At 39.0% G+C, this 20083-nt stretch overlaps 2 protein-coding genes across 2 annotated transcripts in view; one reads left to right on the top strand and one right to left on the bottom strand.

Annotated features, from left to right (window-relative positions):
- Positions 1 to 224: 224 nt before the first annotated feature.
- On the bottom strand, positions 225 to 7200 carry LOC107662587 (60S ribosomal export protein NMD3-like). Its single transcript, XM_016452653.1, has 10 exons — positions 7187 to 7200; positions 6371 to 6518; positions 6204 to 6284; positions 6005 to 6133; positions 5384 to 5495; positions 4051 to 4118; positions 3720 to 3733; positions 3387 to 3500; positions 809 to 879; positions 225 to 726 (listed from the first exon to the last, which is right to left on the bottom strand). The coding sequence occupies exons 1-10, from the start codon at positions 7198 to 7200 to the stop codon at positions 596 to 598; spliced, it is 882 nt and encodes a 293-aa protein (XP_016308139.1). The 3' UTR covers positions 225 to 595.
- A 4514-nt stretch (positions 7201 to 11714) lies between these two features.
- Positions 11715 to 20083, top strand: part of LOC107662579 (protein phosphatase 1L-like) — a 19940-nt gene continuing 11571 nt past the window's right edge. Inside the window, exon 1 of the mRNA XM_016452643.1 lies at positions 11715 to 12196. Within this exon, the coding sequence (XP_016308129.1) occupies positions 11834 to 12196 (363 nt within the window). The 5' untranslated portion in view covers positions 11715 to 11833. The remainder of the gene's footprint in view (positions 12197 to 20083) is intronic.

The raw sequence follows: 20083 nt of genomic DNA, 5'->3' as shown, positions 1-20083 counted from the left end.
GGCTTAAGAAAACTGTCCCGCTCAGGACTCTAGGCTGCTTGTCAACACGGTTTTTTTTTCCCGCGCTCCCCCATCTCCACCCCCAATCATTAGTGCCGCTTGTTCTGTCTTTAACAGAACATATAGGACAATTTTTTAAATAGCGCCATAAACAAAATTTATTTAAAATTTAATTCAAGCACTTTCAAGGACCTATGTTTGTTTTCAAGTACTTTCCAGGCCTTGAATCCATATGCCTGAAATTCAAGCACTTTCAAGAAGCGTGGGAACCCTGTATATACTGCCACTGATCTCACGCAACTGGATGTTCATTAAACAAACTAATTTTCTGTTCGGCAGAATAAAGGAAGTCTTTAGGTTTTTAATGACATAAGGACAAGTAAATGACAGCATTTTCATTTTTTGAGTCAACCATCCGTCTTATTTCTCAACCACCTGTCATACAGAGACGGTTAAGATGTTTTATTTACTGCATCACCGCACCGGCACATTAGGAAATGCAGCTCTCTTAAAGACAGAGCAATGAACATGAGAATTAACCGTGTCTGTCGGGCTAGTTTTAGCTGACACCTGCCCTGTTCTGAGGTGCTGTATATTAATCAGTCATCATATGAGCTCCTGCTCCACCGGTGGCGTCGCTCAGGCTCAGATCCTCCATCTCCGCCAGAGAGATCCTGGGAGCGCCGTCGTCATCCGTCTCACTTACCACAGGGATCTTTGAAGCATCTGTACAGGCAGAATGATTCTGATAAGAGCACAGGGAGAATATTCATTCAAGAGATGCGTCGTCAGTGGTGTGTTTCTTCACCTCTGAAGATGTTGACGTTCTTCCTCAGCATCTCATCTTCCTCCAGGTCCTCCAGGAATTCAGTGTATTGTCTGTGATTACCATCAAACAGGCCACAAGTTAAATCAGAAAGAATAATGATTGATTTACATTCTAAATTGACGTTTCAATTATAATTTAAGCTGTTTTGTTATACTAAAACGATCATTTCAGTACCACAGGAAACACTCATTTGCTTTGAACACTCCTTTAATCTATTCTAATGAACTGAAGTCACATGTTTAATTAAAATATTAAAGCTAATCAATAATAATAAATACTTTAAGGCTACATGCCATTTTAAGTAAATAAAGATAAAAGTAATAAAATGAAAACAAAGAGAGCTTCAAGTTTACCATCTTATTAAAGCCACTGAAGTTTTCCTCTTAAATATTACGTAACACTTTACAGTAAGGTCTCATTAGGTCTCAACATTAGTTCATTCATTAGTGAACATGAGCCAACACTGAGCATGTTTATATGCATGTTCTTTTTTTTATTTTAACCCGATAAGCCTTAATAAGCAGACAGTGTGTGTGGGGTCATATTTACTCCGGATAAAGAAATAACAGGTTAAGGCCATGAATATTACCACAGGAATTTTTTTTATCACAATATTCAGTTAGCATGAATGGGGAAGGAAATGTTCTCCACTTGTCTGTTAGACCTTGAGAATGAATGTACAGTAAACGCAACTTATTTGTTCACAATTGACTACACAAAGAAAAATACTTTTTAATTTTGGGCCTCATGAAATCTGTTTTTATTTCCCCCTAAATTCTCATCTTTTCTGGATTCTGCGTTTTATGATTTAATACAAATGTATCATCAAAAATAGTGTCTAATGAAATGATTTAATAAAAGTAACAAAATGTAATCAAATGAAATAATTTACAATTTACAACAAAACATTGCTTTTTTTATTTTGTCAGATAAGATGCAATACAACAAAACTATAAATTAAAACGGATGAAAAATTACCTTTTTGTTATTGTTTACAATTATTATTATTACTACTTTGTGAAGTACATTCTAGAACACAGTAGTGTGGAAGATCTTTTGAGTTTCAGTAGTTGTTTTCTCAAATGAAAAGCTGCTGAAGTGACTCAGAGCAGCTCTGGAGATCATGTCTCATACATTGAAAACACTGCGAGTGCCACATGTTTGTGTGTATCAGACGAAACCGTGCCATTCATTCACACACAGACATGCAGAAGAACATGTAGACTTATTAAACATGCGCTGACTGCTGCCGCCACCTTTATGTGGATTAACAGCCAATCACAGCAGAAAGAGTGTAAAAATGTCCAGAGCTCATCATCAAACATTTACTGTGATCTCGATATGATATTGTTTATCGCCCAACCCTACCTTAACCTGTCAGATTACTGAATTTAAGTGTGAGAGAATATATCACACACTCTCTTTCCTGACCCAAGAAATTATAAAAATGTGATTTCATCTCTTGCAGCTGAGTTAGACGTGATGCATCCGTAATGGAAAATTTAAAGGAACACTCCACTATTTTTGAAAATAGGCTCATTTTCCAACTCCCCTGGAGTTAAACAGTTGAGTTTTACCGAATCCATTCAGCCGGTCTCCGGGTCTGGCGGTAGCACTTTTAGCGTAGCTTAGCATAGATCATTGAATCTGATTAGACCGTTAGCATCTCGCTCAAAAATGACCAAAGAGTTTCTATATTTTTCCTATTTAAAACTTGACTCTTCTGTAGTTACATCGTCTACTAAGACCGTGGTCACGTTGGTTATGTTGACGGAAGTTAGCCTATTTTCAGGCACTGCGTAACAAAGTTATGCAAACAAAGTTATGCACTACAGAGGTTTATAGTTATAATTAAAACATGGAAGAAAAATTGTGATTATTCCTTAATAAAAATAGTTTTAATAGTAGTAGTAGTACTATCAAGGCATTAATAGTATATTTGTCACAGTTTCTTCAAGTTAAACCGAACTCTTATTTTGACGGGTTGCTGTGAAGACTCAAGTTTCTGTTTGTATATATGACGATAGTTTTTATCAAAAGAAACAGTAAAATACTGATGAAGTGACTCTCAGAGCAGTTCTAGAGATTGTTTGTGTTCATGTGCTCGTATATTATTGAGGCGGCACGAAACGAAGCCGCACGTCTGCCATTCATTCACACAGAGACACGCAGAATTCATATTTAAATATCACGTTTTGATTTACCTCAAAAGACCTACTTTTGATTTATTCATCCAAAATCTGGCAAATTGCGTGACATTCTGCGTTATACACTAAATTCTATTTTTATGACTGGATTCCGCGGTTCTGTCCATGTTTTCAGCATCGCAGAAATCATGGGGCCCTACTGTAGCTAGCAATGCCACGGTCATGGGTTTTTAATAATCTTAGTTTGTTCATATTACAAGTAAACGCAACAAATTTAATTAATGATATTAGAAAAAAGCTTATGCGGTGTTCCTTTGCACATTTTATTTATCTAACCCAATGCCATACAGAAGTGTTTAAGTGTCAAAACCCTTTTTATGGCCACTGTATTTGTACTGCACATCATTTACATGCACATGAGTTGTAAAGATGTAATGCGTGACTGTCTTACCACGTCAGGAACATGGTGAGGGTTCATCTTATTGAGGAACTCATCATTGATATTGGCATTGGTAAAATCAAAGCTGGGGTAAAAACAAAAGCATGTTACAATCAACTCATTGACCTGTTTTCATGCATTAAATCACTGAAGCGATGTGAGGCATGTGAACTGACCCCAGCACCAGGTCTCCAATGTTCCGCAGGGGGCCCACACACACACACACACACACACACACACACACACACACACACACACACACACACACACGTCACTGGATTTGCAAAAGTACAATCAAACGTACCAAATCCATTTGTCCTGTTAGCACAAGTCACACTAAAGCACATCATTCTGTCTTCAGATGAGCTTCTGTGCCTCTGTGCTCTTAGACAAGGAAAGCTTAAAGAAACACATCCATTTGAAATGCATCTGACAGGATTATGATGAACATAATGCCTAATGATACAGAGTATCCTGAACACAGTCTAGCTGAACAATAATTTAAAGAAGTCTTTGGATTGGAACAAAATTAACATTAACCAGTTACCAGCATTTAAAAACAACACTTTCACTCTAGACAGAATAAAAAGGATTTTTTTCCCCCAAACTTCTATTACATTGTGCAAAAACATTACTTGACACATTTCATGAACCGTTTCGATCTCAATAACTGGACTTTGAATAAAGAGTTGCATGAAGAACACTAGGGATACATGATAAATCATATTTGAATTGTGATTGCAATTTCTGCTTCTCTTGATGTATTAAGCATAATGCCCGCTGCTTATTTATCCTGAAAGCGTTTCATATTAATTGGGCACTTTGGCACATTTTTCATGGCTGCGGTTGCCAGATCAGAATCAGAATCAGAAAGAGCTTTATTGCCAAGAACTGATCGTGTTTGAGAAACAAAAAACAGGAAAAACTAACAAAAACAGTACAAACACTGGAGAGCCAAACACTGAGGCTGCCGTCTGCGGCGCCATCGCATGTCTTCAACCAAGAGCTTAAAGGGATAGTTCACCCAAAAATGAAAATCTACTCTAAAAAAATTTACTTGCCCTCAAGCCATCCTAGGTGTGTTTGACTTTCTTCTTTCAGACGAATACAATCAGAGTTATATTAAAAAATATCCTGGCTCTTCCAAGCTTTATAATGGCAGTGAATGGGTGTTATTTTTCAATAGTCCAAAAGACATCCAATAAAGCCCATCCATAATATGGGTTCTGCTAACTGTAGCGTACAACAATTAGCGGAAGCTAGAGATTACGGTTTCTAATATGGGTATTTTTCTTACAAAAGCACATCGGTTCGCTTCAGGAGGCCTTTATTAACCCCCGGAGCCGTGTGAGGCACTTTTTATGATGGATGGATGGATGCACTTTATTGGACTATTGAAAAAACACACCCATTAACTGCCATTATAAAGCTTGGAAGTTGTTTTTAATAACTCTGATTGTATTCGTCTGAAAGAAGAAAGTCAAACACACCTAGGATGGCTCGAGGGTGAGTAAATCATGAGCTAATTTTCATTTTTGGGTGAACTATCCCTTTAAATCTCCCAATCAGAGCTTTTCTCTTAAATCGATAATTTTCTGCCAAATGGTTTACTTAATCTTCCCAACCTGGCAACCATCTCAACATTACGCAAAAAGTTTAGCAATCTCTATTGAGATATTCTGCTCCAATAAAAGTGTAATGCATCCGATCTGTTTTCTTTCACAGGGTTGTTTGCGCTGTTCGCTGTGATTAAATCTGCAAGCAAACCATGTGAGTTGACGTTCTTTTGGTTTGTGAGATTTTTTAACACAATAATCATGTTGAACTGTTTAACCATCATCGTGCAGCCCTGAAGAGCACAGCTGGAGCAGTTCTGTGCCTCTAGTTTATTGGAGTATGTAGGTGTTGTTACTTGCACACCTGACGTCTCTTACCTTACTGGACGTGAGACCGGCGCCGGCTCCTAACCGCTGATCTCTGATAATGTCGATGTCCATGACGATGAACTCCTCCAGCTGCCGCGGGCTACACAGACTGCTGAACGGATGACGCCAGAACGTGCTCCCATCCACCTCAGCAACTGAAATCAAACACACTCACATTAATGTGACCCTGGAGCACAAAACCAGTCATAAGTGTCAATTTTTCAAAATTGAGATTTATGCATCATCTGAAAGCTGAATAAATAAGCTTTCCATTGATGTATGGTTTGTTAGGATAGCACAATATTTGGCTGAGATACAACTATTTTAAAATCTGGAATCTGAGGGTGCAAAAAAATCTAAATATTGAGAAAATCATCTTTAAAGTTGTTCAAATGAAGTTCTTAGCAATGCATATTACTAATCAAAAATTAAGTTTTGATATATTTACGGTAGGAAATTTACAAAATATCTTCATGGAACATGATCTTAACTTAATATCCTAATGATTTTTGGCATAAAAGAAAAATCTATAATTTTGACCCATACAATGTATTGTTGGCTATTGCTACAAATATGCCCCAGCGACTTAAGACTGCTTTTGTGCTCCAGGGACACATTTTTGTGTTGCGACCCTCAGCCCCAGGCATGTGTCTCCTGCGTGTACCTTTTGTCTGACTTGCACGACTGCTTTCCAGAAGTCTTTGGCCTCCACCCGATGGCAATCCTCACACATCTGAGGCTGAATGACAAACTCCACCACGAACACCTGCTGCAGAATGGCTCCATTCATGACCTACAGACACATCAGCCTCACTGAAACAGTCAATCTGGAGTCCCCTCAGTCTAGAAGTCTCCTACACTACCTCTTTCTGGATGGTCAGCTTCATCTTGATTCTTTTAGAGTGCGGCTCCGTCCATAAGAAGCCCGCATCGATAAGTCTCACCTTGATGGTAATAAACGAAACACGATGTGAACTCAGCATCAGCTGCAGCTGTCCTCGATGCGATGATGATTCTGCGAGTTACTGACCTTTGCCACGGAAGCCTTGAGTTTCTTAAGGCACAGAGCCAGAAGCTCGTGGGACTCCAGAGCGCACTGGAGCCACGTCCCCAGAGGCTGCAGGTACCTACAGACACACAGGTAACCCTCGTTTAGACACGAGCACACACTTACTTTTCTAAATCCATATTCTGGTTAATCCTTCAGCTCCAAAAAAAAGACGCCGACATGCTTTAGAGCGATGCAGTGTTCCTGTACACACGCAAGCATATTCTGAATCAACTACAACATATATGTTCTCCTCTGGAAAAACTGGAGAGGTGTTTGCCAATTCATTTTTAGCAATTTAATCAAAACAATGGGTCTCTTCAATAAAAACTGAATTACAGTTGCACAGATTATTGGCATTTATTCACACGAGAGAATTTGAGGTTGCTCTCCCTTTGGACGTTTAAAAAAGCAGCTAAAACTCTGCTTTCCTTTAGATTCTTTTGCACTGCTCAGTTTGTTTTTAATGTCTGTCATTTATAGGGCTGCAAAGGGGTGGAAAATTTCCGAAAACATTCCAAAAATCCCTGGAATATTCCCAAAAAATCCTGGAAAGTTTCCAAAATGTACTGGACATTTTCCACCTTTTTGCAACCCTAGTCATTTACTTAGACTTTTAATACAAATATGAAGAGAATCAATGTATAAACTCTCAATTTAACACATTTAAAAGGCCGCCAGAGTATGTGATTTTTGCATACATGTGCTTTCAACTCCTAATTTTTTTTTTTTTTTCATAATACATTTAAATATGCAAGTTATTTTTGAATCATGATTTGATCACAAAATCATTTGTACGTGAGATGTCCCATTTCGGTGTCTGCATCAAATGAAATTTACAAAAGTGATTTTATATACACAGAAAGCATAATAAATGCAAGTTAAGTGTCTGCTTTAATGTTTCAAATAACTTTTGTGAAAACAAAATGCCAAAATATGGGTGAAATAATGATCCATCGTCATTCAGCGTAACAGATATATTTACGTAAAAATGAAATGACATTATTCTGACCTTATATATATATATATATATATATATATGTAAATGCTCATACTAAATTTTACTATATTTTAAATGATTAAAACCTTCTTGTTGACAAATGAGTAAAACCTAGTGGCTTGAAGGAGAGCGGCAGAGATTGCTAAAGATTTAAAAATGATCATTCATTTGTTTTGGCTGAACGGTGATTTTTTAATTTTGCTGCACTGAAGGACATTTTAGTGTGTGTCTTCAGTAAATCATGGTAAAATTATATGATAGTCATTACTTTTTGCGCAGAAACACGAAAGTAAATGGGACGCATTCTAATGTTCGGAAGAAAAAGTGTAAAGCTGTATGAAACTTTTGTTGTTTTGATGCTTTAAAACCTCTTCGTCTTTGAGCCGTGCACATATCTCGTTAGTAACGAGGCCCATTCATTGTCATTTATGTTCTTGACAAGAGAAGACAAAGATCAACATGTAGTTAATAGGAGTTTTATGATGCTTTCATCTGCTTTTTATGATTCAAAGGGATAGTTCACCCAAAAACTAAAATCTGGCCATTATATACTGCTCATAAAGCATTTATCAGCTGTGAGTTAATAAAGCAATAAGCCCCGTGAAGCCGTGGTTTACAGTGAATCCTATATTTGTAAAGCACTGCAGTTTTTCTTTTTAAATATGTACACAGTTTGGATTAAATGAAAGTATAGTCCATTTTTTTTTAATTAGCATGTTTTTGTGTTTTGCTTTGGTACCGAAATTGGTACCGAGAAACGTGGATTTTCACTGGTATTGGTACCGAATACTGAAATTTTGGTACCGTGACAACACTAACCGGAACTATCCGCTTTATAATTTCTGGCAATGTTTCTCAGCTGTGCTCCGACCCTAACTGCACTATCCATTACATGCATTCGAAATCATAAACATCTTAAAAGACATCTTCTAAACGTCTATTTGACATCTGATAGGAAACGTTTTATAGATGTATTGCAGATGAGCAAACACTAAAAATACGTCTTGCAGATGTAATGCAGACGTCTCTGTGATGTACGTGTGCTCTCAGGGAATGTGAAGATTAAGATCAGAGCACAACTAGTCGCTTACTATGCTACCTATGTTAAAAGAAATAATTTTGTCTGTATGCACTTTATAACAGGACTTGAGCAGGGTACAGGAGTGTTTTGCACACAATTCTAAATGTTCCCGAAGGTTTGTGTGCAAAGGTACACCCCTATATGAATAATAATAATAATCAACTAAATTGCACTTGCAACAATAACATTTGAAGCACATACTCTGTGATCAAATGAGCCTAAAATGCAAAATAATAAGCGTAATTAGTAGGCATAGCAAAAATACATTTCTGATAACATTTAAAAAGGTGCATTTACAGTTTGTGAAAATGAATAAATGTAATTTGGGCTGTGTGGAAAAGATTGAACTCATTAAATATGGAATGCAAAATGTCCCTGACGGAAAAAAAAAACAGCTTGCCTGGCCTAATTATTATTATTATTATTATTATTATTATTATTATTTGTTTCAAAGCGTTCGAAACACCACACTCTGGTGACGCCTGCTGGTCAGAATGGTGTAAAATGTAATGAAAACTCAGGCCAAACATGCATAAAAAGAGAGACACCATACTTGGCTACACATCACGTCACTTTAATAATCTAGCAAATGCAATAATCACCATTAAATCTTAAGTGTCAGTATAACCTGTTCTTTAATCAATTTTCAGAGCTTGTTTTGTTTGTTCTATGTATGGCTCAGGTAAACAGGCCAATAAGAGACTATTAAGTACTGCTATTCCTTTTAATCATACAAATTCCTCATTAAGATGACTACAAATTGATAAAACTGATCAGGTATAAACTATAAACACTGGTTGAATGGTTTGCGGCGGTTAACAGAGCTCGTGCCCAACGGCAAACTGCTGAAATTCTGAAACGTTCCGAAACAGTTATGACGTAACGAAGCCTCGTTTACTGAAATCACGTGACAGTTCTGAACCACTGATTATACTAAAGGTTTGTAAAGGTTTCGAAGCTTCATGAAGCAGTGTTTCGAAGCGCCCATCACTACTGTTCATGTTGGCAGCTATTTCGGTCATGCAAGACCAACTTTCTACTTGGAATGGGGAAATACCAAAATCTCAAAAACTTTTTGCCAAACTCACATAACATATTTCAAACCAGCAATAAAATCTGACATGAACAGTCTCATAAATGTTGTTTTTTATGCTAGTGTTAAGAAGCATCTGTTTTGTGTTGGTCTGGCCAATGCACACGTGCAGTCCTAAGAGCGGATCAGGAGACTAAGGCCCTGACCCTGAACTGTTAAGTCATGAGCCTCCCCTCTGTGTTTTTAGAAGGTGGGACTTTCTTAAAGGTGCCATAGAATGCAAAAATCACTTTTATAAGGTGGTCGAACACAGTTGTGTGGCTGCAGTGTGTGAAAACAACCAGCCTATAATGGTAAAAAGCCACCCACTCATTTTTTTATAATCCCAATAAATCATAAACAGTCTCTCCAAATGAGCAGTTCCAGATTTATCCCTATTATGACATCATCGTTGGGAAAGTCCCGCCCATTTGTGATGCTCTCTGCCCTATTAGCATAGACCCCGCCCTGAGTGAGAATGCTGTACAATGTCAGCGCCAAAGAGCCATTACAAGTGTCGTGCGTTGGGATGCACCAACGAACATAGCAGTCTCCATACACCGCTAAGGACACGGTGGTTAAATTTCATTTTCGAAGGAAATGTCCCGGAAAAACATTAAAGTCCAATATGTTTGTGCTAATCACAAACGAGGGTCAGTTCAGCGCTGGAGTTGTGCAAAGATTACTTCTGAAAGAGGGATCGATACCAATGCTTCGTGCGCAAACGAACTACAAACTACAGACAAAGTAAGCATCACGCGTCATATTTTGTTTTCCAAAAGAGCTTCTTGGCTCTCTGTAAGGCTAATGTTGCTAAAGCTACCATTGTGTCTGCCTGTTTTCACTAATGCTGCCTTCACGTGCTACCAGAATGTGGTAGCTAAAAATTGCATTTGGAAGCAATGTGAAGTCAGTAACACGGTCACCACCAGTTAAACCGTAACACCGGTATGTGCCCGCTAGCATTGAAGCTCTGCACTCTTCTGAAAAGGGAGGCGGGAGCACCAGCTCATTTGCATTTAAAGGGACAAACACAAAAACTGCACTTTTTAGCTCATACCCTAAAAGTGGCAATTTCAACAAGCTATACAAAATTATCTGTGGGGTATTTTAAGATAAAACTTCACATACACACTCGGGAGACATCAGAGAACAATTTAAAATATTGTATCAATGCATTCTATGGCACCTTTAACTAGAGTCGTCATATTGCACATTTCTCAATTAATTCACAGTAACACAAGATAACTGTTTTGGGAACTTTTTGCACATTTGCATAATGCCCGCCTATGTTTAACTCGACCCGCCCTCAAACACTGTTTGTTTGTGTGGTTAACATCATGTCAAGAAGCTATTTCACATCTTCTGAAAGAGTACATGAAGGAGGGTTTGTATTGGATTGTAGCTGTTTTTGTGATTCAGATGAAGACCGACCCCAGATTTTCTCAAATAAGAACAAATGTAGGGCGGGATTTAATTTGGACCATCGGGATTTGATTGGATCTTTGGTTTGCTATTGCTGTGATATCATGTGAGTGACAGGTTTTCCCGCCCTCACGCCGCTGTAATAAACATTGCAATATCCCATTAACAATAAGAATTGTCCAATTTTTTCATGGTGACTTTAATACCAAAACAGGGCAACTGAATGTTGTACTTGGTAAGTGATTTCCTGGACAGATGTTTCTTATTTCTCACATATACCGCAAATCAAAACAATATTTCATGTCCATTTAGCTATTTATTTATTTAGTCAAAACAAACCTTCAACAATCCATTTGATTACACTGCAAGTTTGCATATTATCACTTGCATATTTTTTCTCAGCTATTTCATTTAGCCCATTTATCATCCATTACTCCAGCACAGAGCTGGGGCTTTTATTCTGACAGGTGTATTTCTAAGAGGGGTGTAGTAGAATTAAAATAAACATGTGTGAGACCATCGTGTTGTATGTGAGTGTGAGACTCAATCACACAGCTCTGGGACTGATGATCTGATTCTGTCAGCATATATATATTATATATATAGACGCGCGCACACAAGAAAGCCGCGTCGGAGGACTAAAAACGCCATTTATTTACCATTTTTTAGGAATCTGGTTATTATTGCACCTGTTGTTTATTATTGTGAAAAGAAGACAAACAGCATCTATAATCATGTTCGAAGGGAGTGTCTCGACATGAACAGGATTTTGATTGTTGCGCCCGTCATCAGCGCAGGAGGAGCGCACGAGTCTCTGTCTCTGATGCGCCGCCGTCATTAGTTCAGTGTGTGTGTGTGTGTGAGAGCATGGGTCTGATGTCTCTGCTGGCTCGAATCATGCGCTATCTCCTGCTGCGGCCGGAGACCCTGCTGCTCTTCTGTCTCAGTCTGGCTCTCTGGAGTTTCCTCTTCCACACGGATGAGGTGAAGACCATCGTGCGCTCGAGCCGCGACGCAGTGAACATGATGAAGGGCAAGGTGGCGGAGATGATGCAGAACGAGCTGGACGAGGAGCTCTCCAGGACCTGGCAGCACAGGAGCAAGAGTGCGGCGGTGTACTCGATCCAGGGCAGGAGGGACCACATGGAGGACAGGTTTGACATTCTCACGGACACACTCAACAAGAGCAATCCGACCATCTTTGGCGTCTTCGATGGGCATGGTGGAGAGGTAAACATCTGTCTGTCTGTCTGTCTGTGCATGCATCTGTCTCTCTGTCTGTCTGTGCATGCATCTGTCTCTCTGTCTGTCTGTGTGTGCATGCATCTGTCTCTCTGTCTGTATGTGCATGCATCTGTCTCCCTGTCTGTCTGTGCATGCATCTCTTTGTCTGTCTGTCTATAAAGTATTTTGCTATTCTTTAAAGCGGCTTGTAAAATGTAGATATCTCATTCAGTAGTGTGGTCTGTACCAACATTATGACATCTCGTATGCTACCATCACTTTTGGGGTTTCCATAAAAATTAACACTTTAGTTTAGGGACCAATTCTCACTATTAACTAGTTGCTTATTAGCATGCAGATTACTATCTGTTTATTAGTGCTTATAAAGTGCATATTAAAGCCCATTTTCTGCATGACCATATTTGGGACCCTGGACCACAAAACCAGTCATAAGCATAAATTTTTTGAAATTGAGATTTATACAGCATCTGAAAGCCATTGATGTATAGTTTGTTAGAATATGATAATATTTGGCTGAGATACAACTATTTGAAAATCTAGAATCTGAGGGTGCAAAAAAATCAAAATATTGAGAAAATCGCCTTTAAAGTTGTCCAAATGAAGATCTTAGCAATGCGTATTACTAATGATAATACAGTTTTGATATATTTATGGTAGGAAATTTACAAAATATCTTCATGGAACATGATCTTTACTTAATGTCCTAATGATTTTTGGCATAAAAGAAAAAGCGATAATTTTGACCCATACATTGTCAGGATTCTGGACGGTCTATGTTCTGTTTTGCCCCTGTTTCTGTTCTAGTGTTTCCTTATTTGGTCTTTTTCCTGTCCTCGTTTAGTTTAATTAGTCATCCCATACACCTGTGTCTTCCCAATTATCCTGTGTATTTAGTCTGTGCAGTCTGTGTTTGTCGGTTCTTGACGTCATAGTGCTACGTGTGACTCCTGGCTACCCTGTGTTTCTGCCTGTGTATCATTAAAGACTGTTCTGTGTGAAATCCCTCGTTTCCTCGCTCCTCACAGTAGGCAACCGTGACATACAGTGTATTGTTGGCTATTGCTACAAATATACCTCAGCGACTTAAGACTGCTTTTGTGCTCCAGGGTCACATTTTAGATATCTTAATACTAAACTCCATTCCTAAACTTAACATGTACCTTACTAACTATTAATAAGCAGCAAATTAGGAGTTTATTGTGGCAAAAGTCATAGTTAATAGTGAGAATTTGACCTTAACATAAAGTGTGATCAAAATTCCAGTTTTTCTTTACTTGTTTGGAAATAATTGGAAGCCATATTACACTAAGCATTGTGTTTGTGCTGTACAGGTTTAAGAGAAACAGGCAGCTGTTTTTGGAATTTTAGACACACACACACTTTTGTTATCATTGATTGGTTGTTTTTTGTCTCTGCTAAATGTAAATGCAATGGCCATTTTTATGTCAAACTAGTTCATTTTTTCATTCTTAATGAGAATAACTAAAATAAAAAAAATAGCAGATTTTTTAATTTGTCAGTGTTGTCGTCTATGAATTTAAAAAACAGGCAATTTGAGTTTGTTTATTTTGATCGTGGTAAATGTAGTACTATGGTGAACTGTGGTATCACTTCTCTAAATGATGCTCATCAACTCACAGTTATGATATCTGTGCCAATCTGTGAGCACCAACCAAACCAATGACAATGTGCATCATCTAAACACTTATTGCATGGATCCAGTGCAGCAGATTCAAAGAAACACAACTGGATTAGTAATAACTATAGAGCTTTTAACTATAAAGTTCTCCTAATGAGGCCAGAGTGAGTGCATTATGTTAAGAAATGGGGAGTTTAGTCCATTTGTCAGTTTTAGTAAATGACAGATAATACTCAGGGGAATAATGGCATGTAAGAAAATGCAGTATTATTGATGATTATTATGGATTATATCTCCAGAGTGAATGAATTTTGTGTGAGAGTGTGCTCATTCTGCATCTGCCTGCGATCTTTCCAGAGTTGCTGCTCTGGCCTGAAAAGTCACCAAGTGCATATTGCATGCAATAATGTGATTATTGACAATCAAAGTAAGGGCTTATTCAAATTAAGATGTTTACATGATGTGCAAACAACCCCACTCATTGCTTAATTAAGAATCGTGTTGGTTTTGACCACATTTATCCACTTGAAATAAAATAAGTAACTGAACTAAATAATTTTGTCGCAATACATGATTTTGTCAGAAGTCTGTTATATACTGTATTAAACCCAGAATAGCTAAAAATGCAGTCGTTAGGGAGCATATTCAAAAAATAATGAATTGAATTTCTTTAATGTAACACAAAACAGAATTGGTTCAATAAATGTACAAAAAAGGCCAGTTTCAAATTAATTTTTCGTAAACATAATATAGGCAAAAACACTTCTCAAGCACAGTTTTAAACAGTTTTGCGATATATAGAAAAACATGCAAAAAAATAAATAAATGTAAATTCTGTCGTTGCTCTTGCACCTGCATTTTATATTGTATTTTTCAACAGCAGATTCGAACAAAGTGGAAATATAACGAATAAAAACAATTGTGATTATGAGCATAATTGCAGTTTATAAACAATCACAATATTAAAAAAGGCACCTTTTGAATCTCTTGAAAAGATTTAATAGTGAGAAGCTGCATAATAAATTACAAACACTATTACCAGATTGTACAAAGACACTATTTTAAGGCAAGATGTACATAATCCCTCATGTATAATCATTTATATAATACCTACTGAATTTAAATGTGAGTCCAAATGATTTTCGGCATCAAGACTCATAATAAGGTCTGTAAACCACTGTCATGTAGATGTGTAATAATTAGGACTATATGAATATGATGGTTTGGTTTTCAGGTCACGGTTCAGTATGCTTAAAATAAAAAGGCTGTTAATGTCAGAGCGGAGTGATGAAAAACTATTTCCAGATTAGAGCTTTGAAATGTCTGTGCATTTCACCGTGGGTGAGTCAGTGTATGTGTTTTGGGTTACTGAAGGTGTGAATGAACTGATGAACATTCGACACACTTGTTACAGCTAATAAATGTTTTGTGCACAATATAAACCTAACTTTCAGAAGTGAGTAAAATTGTGTGCCGTCCTGCATGTGATTTCAGGCCTCACGGGTATATGGATGAAGGTGTGGGTGAGCGTAAGTGTGAACGTTTGGATGAGTGCATGTGTTTAGATGAGCATGAGCTTTAGATGATGTGTGGGTGAGCGTCTGGATGAGCATTAAATAAGAGCGTGTGGTGGTGTGTGGCTGAGAGTGTGGGTGTCATGGTGTGTGAGAGTATATGATTGAGCATTTGGACAAGTGTGTTGGTCATGTGTGGGTGTTGGTGAGCATGGGTGAGCCTTTGAATGATGTGTGGGTGACAGTCTTGCATGATATATTGGTGTGATAGCCGCCATACCAAAGCCTCAAGATACAGCCAGGGTATTTTTCAAGTGGTAGTTGTATTGCACTGTACACAGACACTGTTGGGGATAATCCAATACCAGTTTTTTCCAGACTGAGTATGATGCCAATACTTGCAGTTTTGGTACATGTTAATGCCTGAATTTTGTGCATGTGTTTAGATGAGCATGAGCTTTAGATGATGTGTGGGTGAGCGTCTGGATGAGCATTAAATAAGAGCGTGTGGTGGTGTGTGGCTGAGAGTGTGGGTGTCATGGTGTGTGAGAGTATATGATTGAGCATTTGGACAAGTGTGTTGGTCATGTGTGGGTGTTGGTGAGCATGGGTGAGCCTTTGAATGATGTGTGGGTGACAGTCTTGCATGATATATTGGTGTGATAGCCGCCATACCAAAGCCTCAAGATACAGCCAGGGTATTTTTCAAGTGGTAGTTGTATTGCACTGTACACAGACACTGTTGGGGATAATCCAATACCAGTTTTTCCAGACTGAGTATGATGCCAATACTTGCAGTTTTGGTACATGTCAATGCCTGAATTTTCATTTCATTTGTAATTTAAAAAAGTATTGGTTAGAGAAACCAAATGAATCATAAGTTGGCTTAATTTATTTAGTAAATAGCTGTTTAATCACATTCATGCTTAATTTTGCCAGTTGAAATGTATTGGTACAGGCTTGTGTTACATGTACTGATCATTTTATTGTTTGATCTGATGTATTTTATGTTTGATTTGATGCCAGAGTGCTCATAGAGCTGCTCCAGTGCAGTGGTTCAGTAATCACATGATGTTTTCCTGTAATAATGTATAAAGCCACTCGTTATCCAGAGATCATGTAACTGTTATAGTTCTGAATAGTTAACCCAAAAATGAAAATGTGCTGTTAATTTACTTACCTTCAGGCCACCCAAGATGTAGGTGTGTTTCTTTTTTCAGTAGAACAGTAAAGATGATTTTTAGCTGAAACCGAGGTCCTTGATGATTCATAAAATACAAGTCAACAGGTGCCGCCACTTTGAGAGTCAAAACAAGCAGGTATAGAAAACACAAAATTAATACCTGTGGCTCTTGATGATAAATTGAGGTCTGATGAAGGAAAGTCATCCATCAGTGCAAGAAAATTAATCATCCTCAGGTTACCCTACTTAAGGCATTGTAGACTCACTGAGAGGACATAACAACTCACTGACCCTCTTGGCTGACGTTATGGCCAAGAGGAAGGTTGTCTTCATAGAAAGATGCTTAATGTCAGCTCATTCAAGAGGCTCATAAGGCACTTGTGGAGCAACATCTAGAAATCCCACATGCACTAGCGATTTAAGTGCCATGCACACAGTGGCCCTTGCTCTTGCTCTACCGCAAACCATAGGAGACAACGTGTTGTTGTCCTGCTAGCAATGAGGTCCACTGGACACTAGCCTGTATCTCTCTCAAACGGATCAAACCACACCCTTGTGACACCAATCTCTTGAGATGGAGAATCCACCAAATTGTTGCTCTGCCCAGGAATATGCATCACTCTGATTGACAGGAGATGTCTTTCTGCCATAGCAACAATGCTTATCAGTTGGATTCATGGCTGAGATCTCTTTCCTCCCTGATGATGGATGAGAAACAGTTTGTGTACTCCAGTACGTGTCTCCTTGAGAGTCACTACCTGGAATGCCTCAGGGTAAGAAAAACTCCAACAGGTTGATATGACATCCTCTCACCTGTGGGCTCTACCTTCCCTGTATGCCAAGATGCTGCCACAGTCCTCCTTATCCTGCTCCTTATCCTGTGTTGTTGACCACCTGCCAAGGTGTCCTGGCGCACAGCAGCCAGTCATCCAGAAATGGAAGAATCAACAGGTTGCCATGTTGCAGTGGTTCCAGTGCTACTTGAGTACACACAGAGGGAGAGCAATAATCCGAAGGGAAGAACACAGTGCTGGTATGTTCAGCCGTTGAATGTAAACCGCAGAAACTGTCTGTCATGGCCTGCAACAGGAATATGTTAATACACATCCTTTAGGTCCGCAGCGGTGAACCACCTGCCAGGCTTGATAGTACGACACCCATAACATGTAGAAAGGAAGATGATTGAGGTGTGTGCTTACTTGTCTAAAGTCTGAAACTCCCATCCTTTTTCCAAACAAGAAAGTACTTTGAATGGAAGCCCTTGGTATGGGTCTGAGTGTCTATAGGTTCTGTTGTCCTCTTTCTTCAGCAGCTCCGGCACATCTGCAGCAGCGGCAAGAGCCTGGCAAGGATCCTGATCTACTTTAGGCCGAACAGGGATACATAATGGGGGTCTGTGATGGAATTTCTTGTGTGTAATGTCTCTCCAAACCTGTAGCTGAGAGACCATCAGCAGTGGCGGAGAGCAGTTTCCCTTTCCTTGTGGGGAGGAAATTGTATATCGGACAGTCATGCAGGTGGCCAGAACGAGAACGAGAACGAGCTGTCGCCTCTTGACAGGGAGGCAGTAGGGCAGGAGTGTCAAGTTCAGTTTCTGGAGGGCCACTGTCCTTTAGAGTTTAGCTCCGACCCTAATTAAACACACCTGAACCAGCTAATCAAGGTGTTCAAGATTGCTTCCAGACAGGTGTTTTGGAGCTGGTTGGAGCTAAACTCTGCAGGACAGTGGTCCTCCAGGACCGGAGTTTGACACGTGCACTAGGGCACATTGACTCGTGTATTGGTCTATAACAGTGGTTCTCACTTCTGGTCCTGGGGACCCACTGCTCTGCACATTTCATATGTTTTTCTTAGGGCTGTAACGATGCAGTTCGAGCTGGTTGAAAATCGATACAAATATGTGACGATTCAAATCGGTTGAGATATGAAATAAATCGCAATACAGTTGGGGGTAAGATTTTATATGAATGTATCTCTGAGGGGAACTGACTGTCTTTTAGAAAAGTTTAGATGATATTTTCTTTTCATCTTGACTCTGTATAGTGCATATTAAAGCAGCGCTGCGCTGCTTTGTTTACGGCGGTAACCAAGGAAATGCTGTATCTCTGCTGTTCCATGAGTGCCACCTGCTGTCAGAGAGAGAATTTGCACTCTCATTCAGCCCATCTGCTGTTTTTGCCTCATTCAGATGTTTTATGTAGCATAATTTCACGAAGTTAAAGTCAGACCATTCTGTTTTTGCTTAAAAGTTCGAAATTATACGATCTAATTTAGATTAGATTCTGCGCATGCAGCATGTATGCAGAATCTTTGTTTGGATCATGATTAAAATCCAGTGATTGCCTCTAACTGAATGGAAAGAGCACAGGCAAAGCCTTAAGTTTGTTTATATGAAGAGATTTCTTTATTTGTGTTATTTATTTGATTTGGGGTTTGTTTTCAAATTTTATATTTCAATTTCACAAAGAAATGTTCAGCATTTTGTCCAAGCAATAATAAAAGGACATATTTTCATTTATAATTGGTCTCAAATCTCATTTTGTCAAAAAAAAAAATTGTGAGAAAATCGTATTATGAATCGTATCGTATTGTGAGTTGAGTGAATCGTTACATCCCTAGTTTCTCTTATTTTTCACACTTGGTTCAGTTCATGGAGCTCTTTCCTAATGAACTGATGATCTGAATCAAGTGTGTTAATTAAGGAAGTGTCACGGTGCACACACACGAGGAACACGGGAACGAAGGAGCGAGGAGACACGGAGTAGAATAAATCAAAAGGGTTTTATTAACAAAGGCTGGGGATCACAGGACTCGCCACATCAGGATGACAGGATGACGTTCAACGACTGACAAAGGACAAGAACTAGAACACACTTTAAATACACAGGAACTGATGAGGGGAAGACAAGGGACACCTGGAACTAATAAGACAATCAACATAGGAAACACCTGGGAACAAAGAATTCAAAACACGAGACAGAGAAACTGGAAGACGGAGCACATAGGGAGCAAAGACACACACAAAACCTGGCCCAGAGTCTGACAGGAAGACATAATAAATGTGCAAAACAGTGAGTCCCCAGGACTGGAGTTGAGAACCACTGGTCTATAAGACTGACCTTGTTCATGCTGCTGCAATGGCTGTCTGAGAGCGTGCTGAATAATCAGAATAACCTCCTTGTGCTCAAGGTGTTGGGACTAAGACTCGGCTGCACATGCTCTACGCTCCAGAGGAGCAGGCCTAAAACCATGCCCAGGCACAAGTGGCATTATCAAAGGCTATTGCAGCCTGACTCTAATGGCGCTTTTCCACTGCGTGGTATGGCACAGCTCGGCTCGGCTCGGTTTGCGTTTCCACTGCAGTTTAGTACTGCTTTAGAGTGGGCGGGACTATTAACATGTGCGTGATTATTCACAGTCACTGCCGCGACTCCTGAAAAACTTTTTCATTCCACGTCGCCCCATCAAGCTCTCGCTGGATCCGCTCCTCTGCTATCAACGAGAGGAACATCTGTACTTCCTCAACAGACCACGAA

The sequence above is a fragment of the Sinocyclocheilus anshuiensis genome, unplaced genomic scaffold (assembly GCF_001515605.1).
Source record: "Sinocyclocheilus anshuiensis isolate Anshui unplaced genomic scaffold, SAMN03320099.WGS_v1.1 scaffold1478, whole genome shotgun sequence".
In the NCBI taxonomy this organism is placed as follows: Eukaryota; Metazoa; Chordata; class Actinopteri; order Cypriniformes; family Cyprinidae; genus Sinocyclocheilus; species Sinocyclocheilus anshuiensis.
This window is presented reverse-complemented; position numbering and strand designations above follow the sequence as displayed.

Excerpts from the sequence above, each read along its gene's own strand:
- LOC107662587 (XM_016452653.1), bottom strand. Across the intron at positions 6,285-6,370 it reads TCAAGGCTTCCGTGGCAAAG|GTGAGACTTATCGATGCGGG; the intron begins GTCAGTAACTCG and ends ATTACCATCAAG. Across the intron at positions 5,496-6,004 it reads TCGTGCAAGTCAGACAAAAG|TTGCTGAGGTGGATGGGAGC; the intron begins GTACACGCAGGA and ends GTTTGATTTCAG.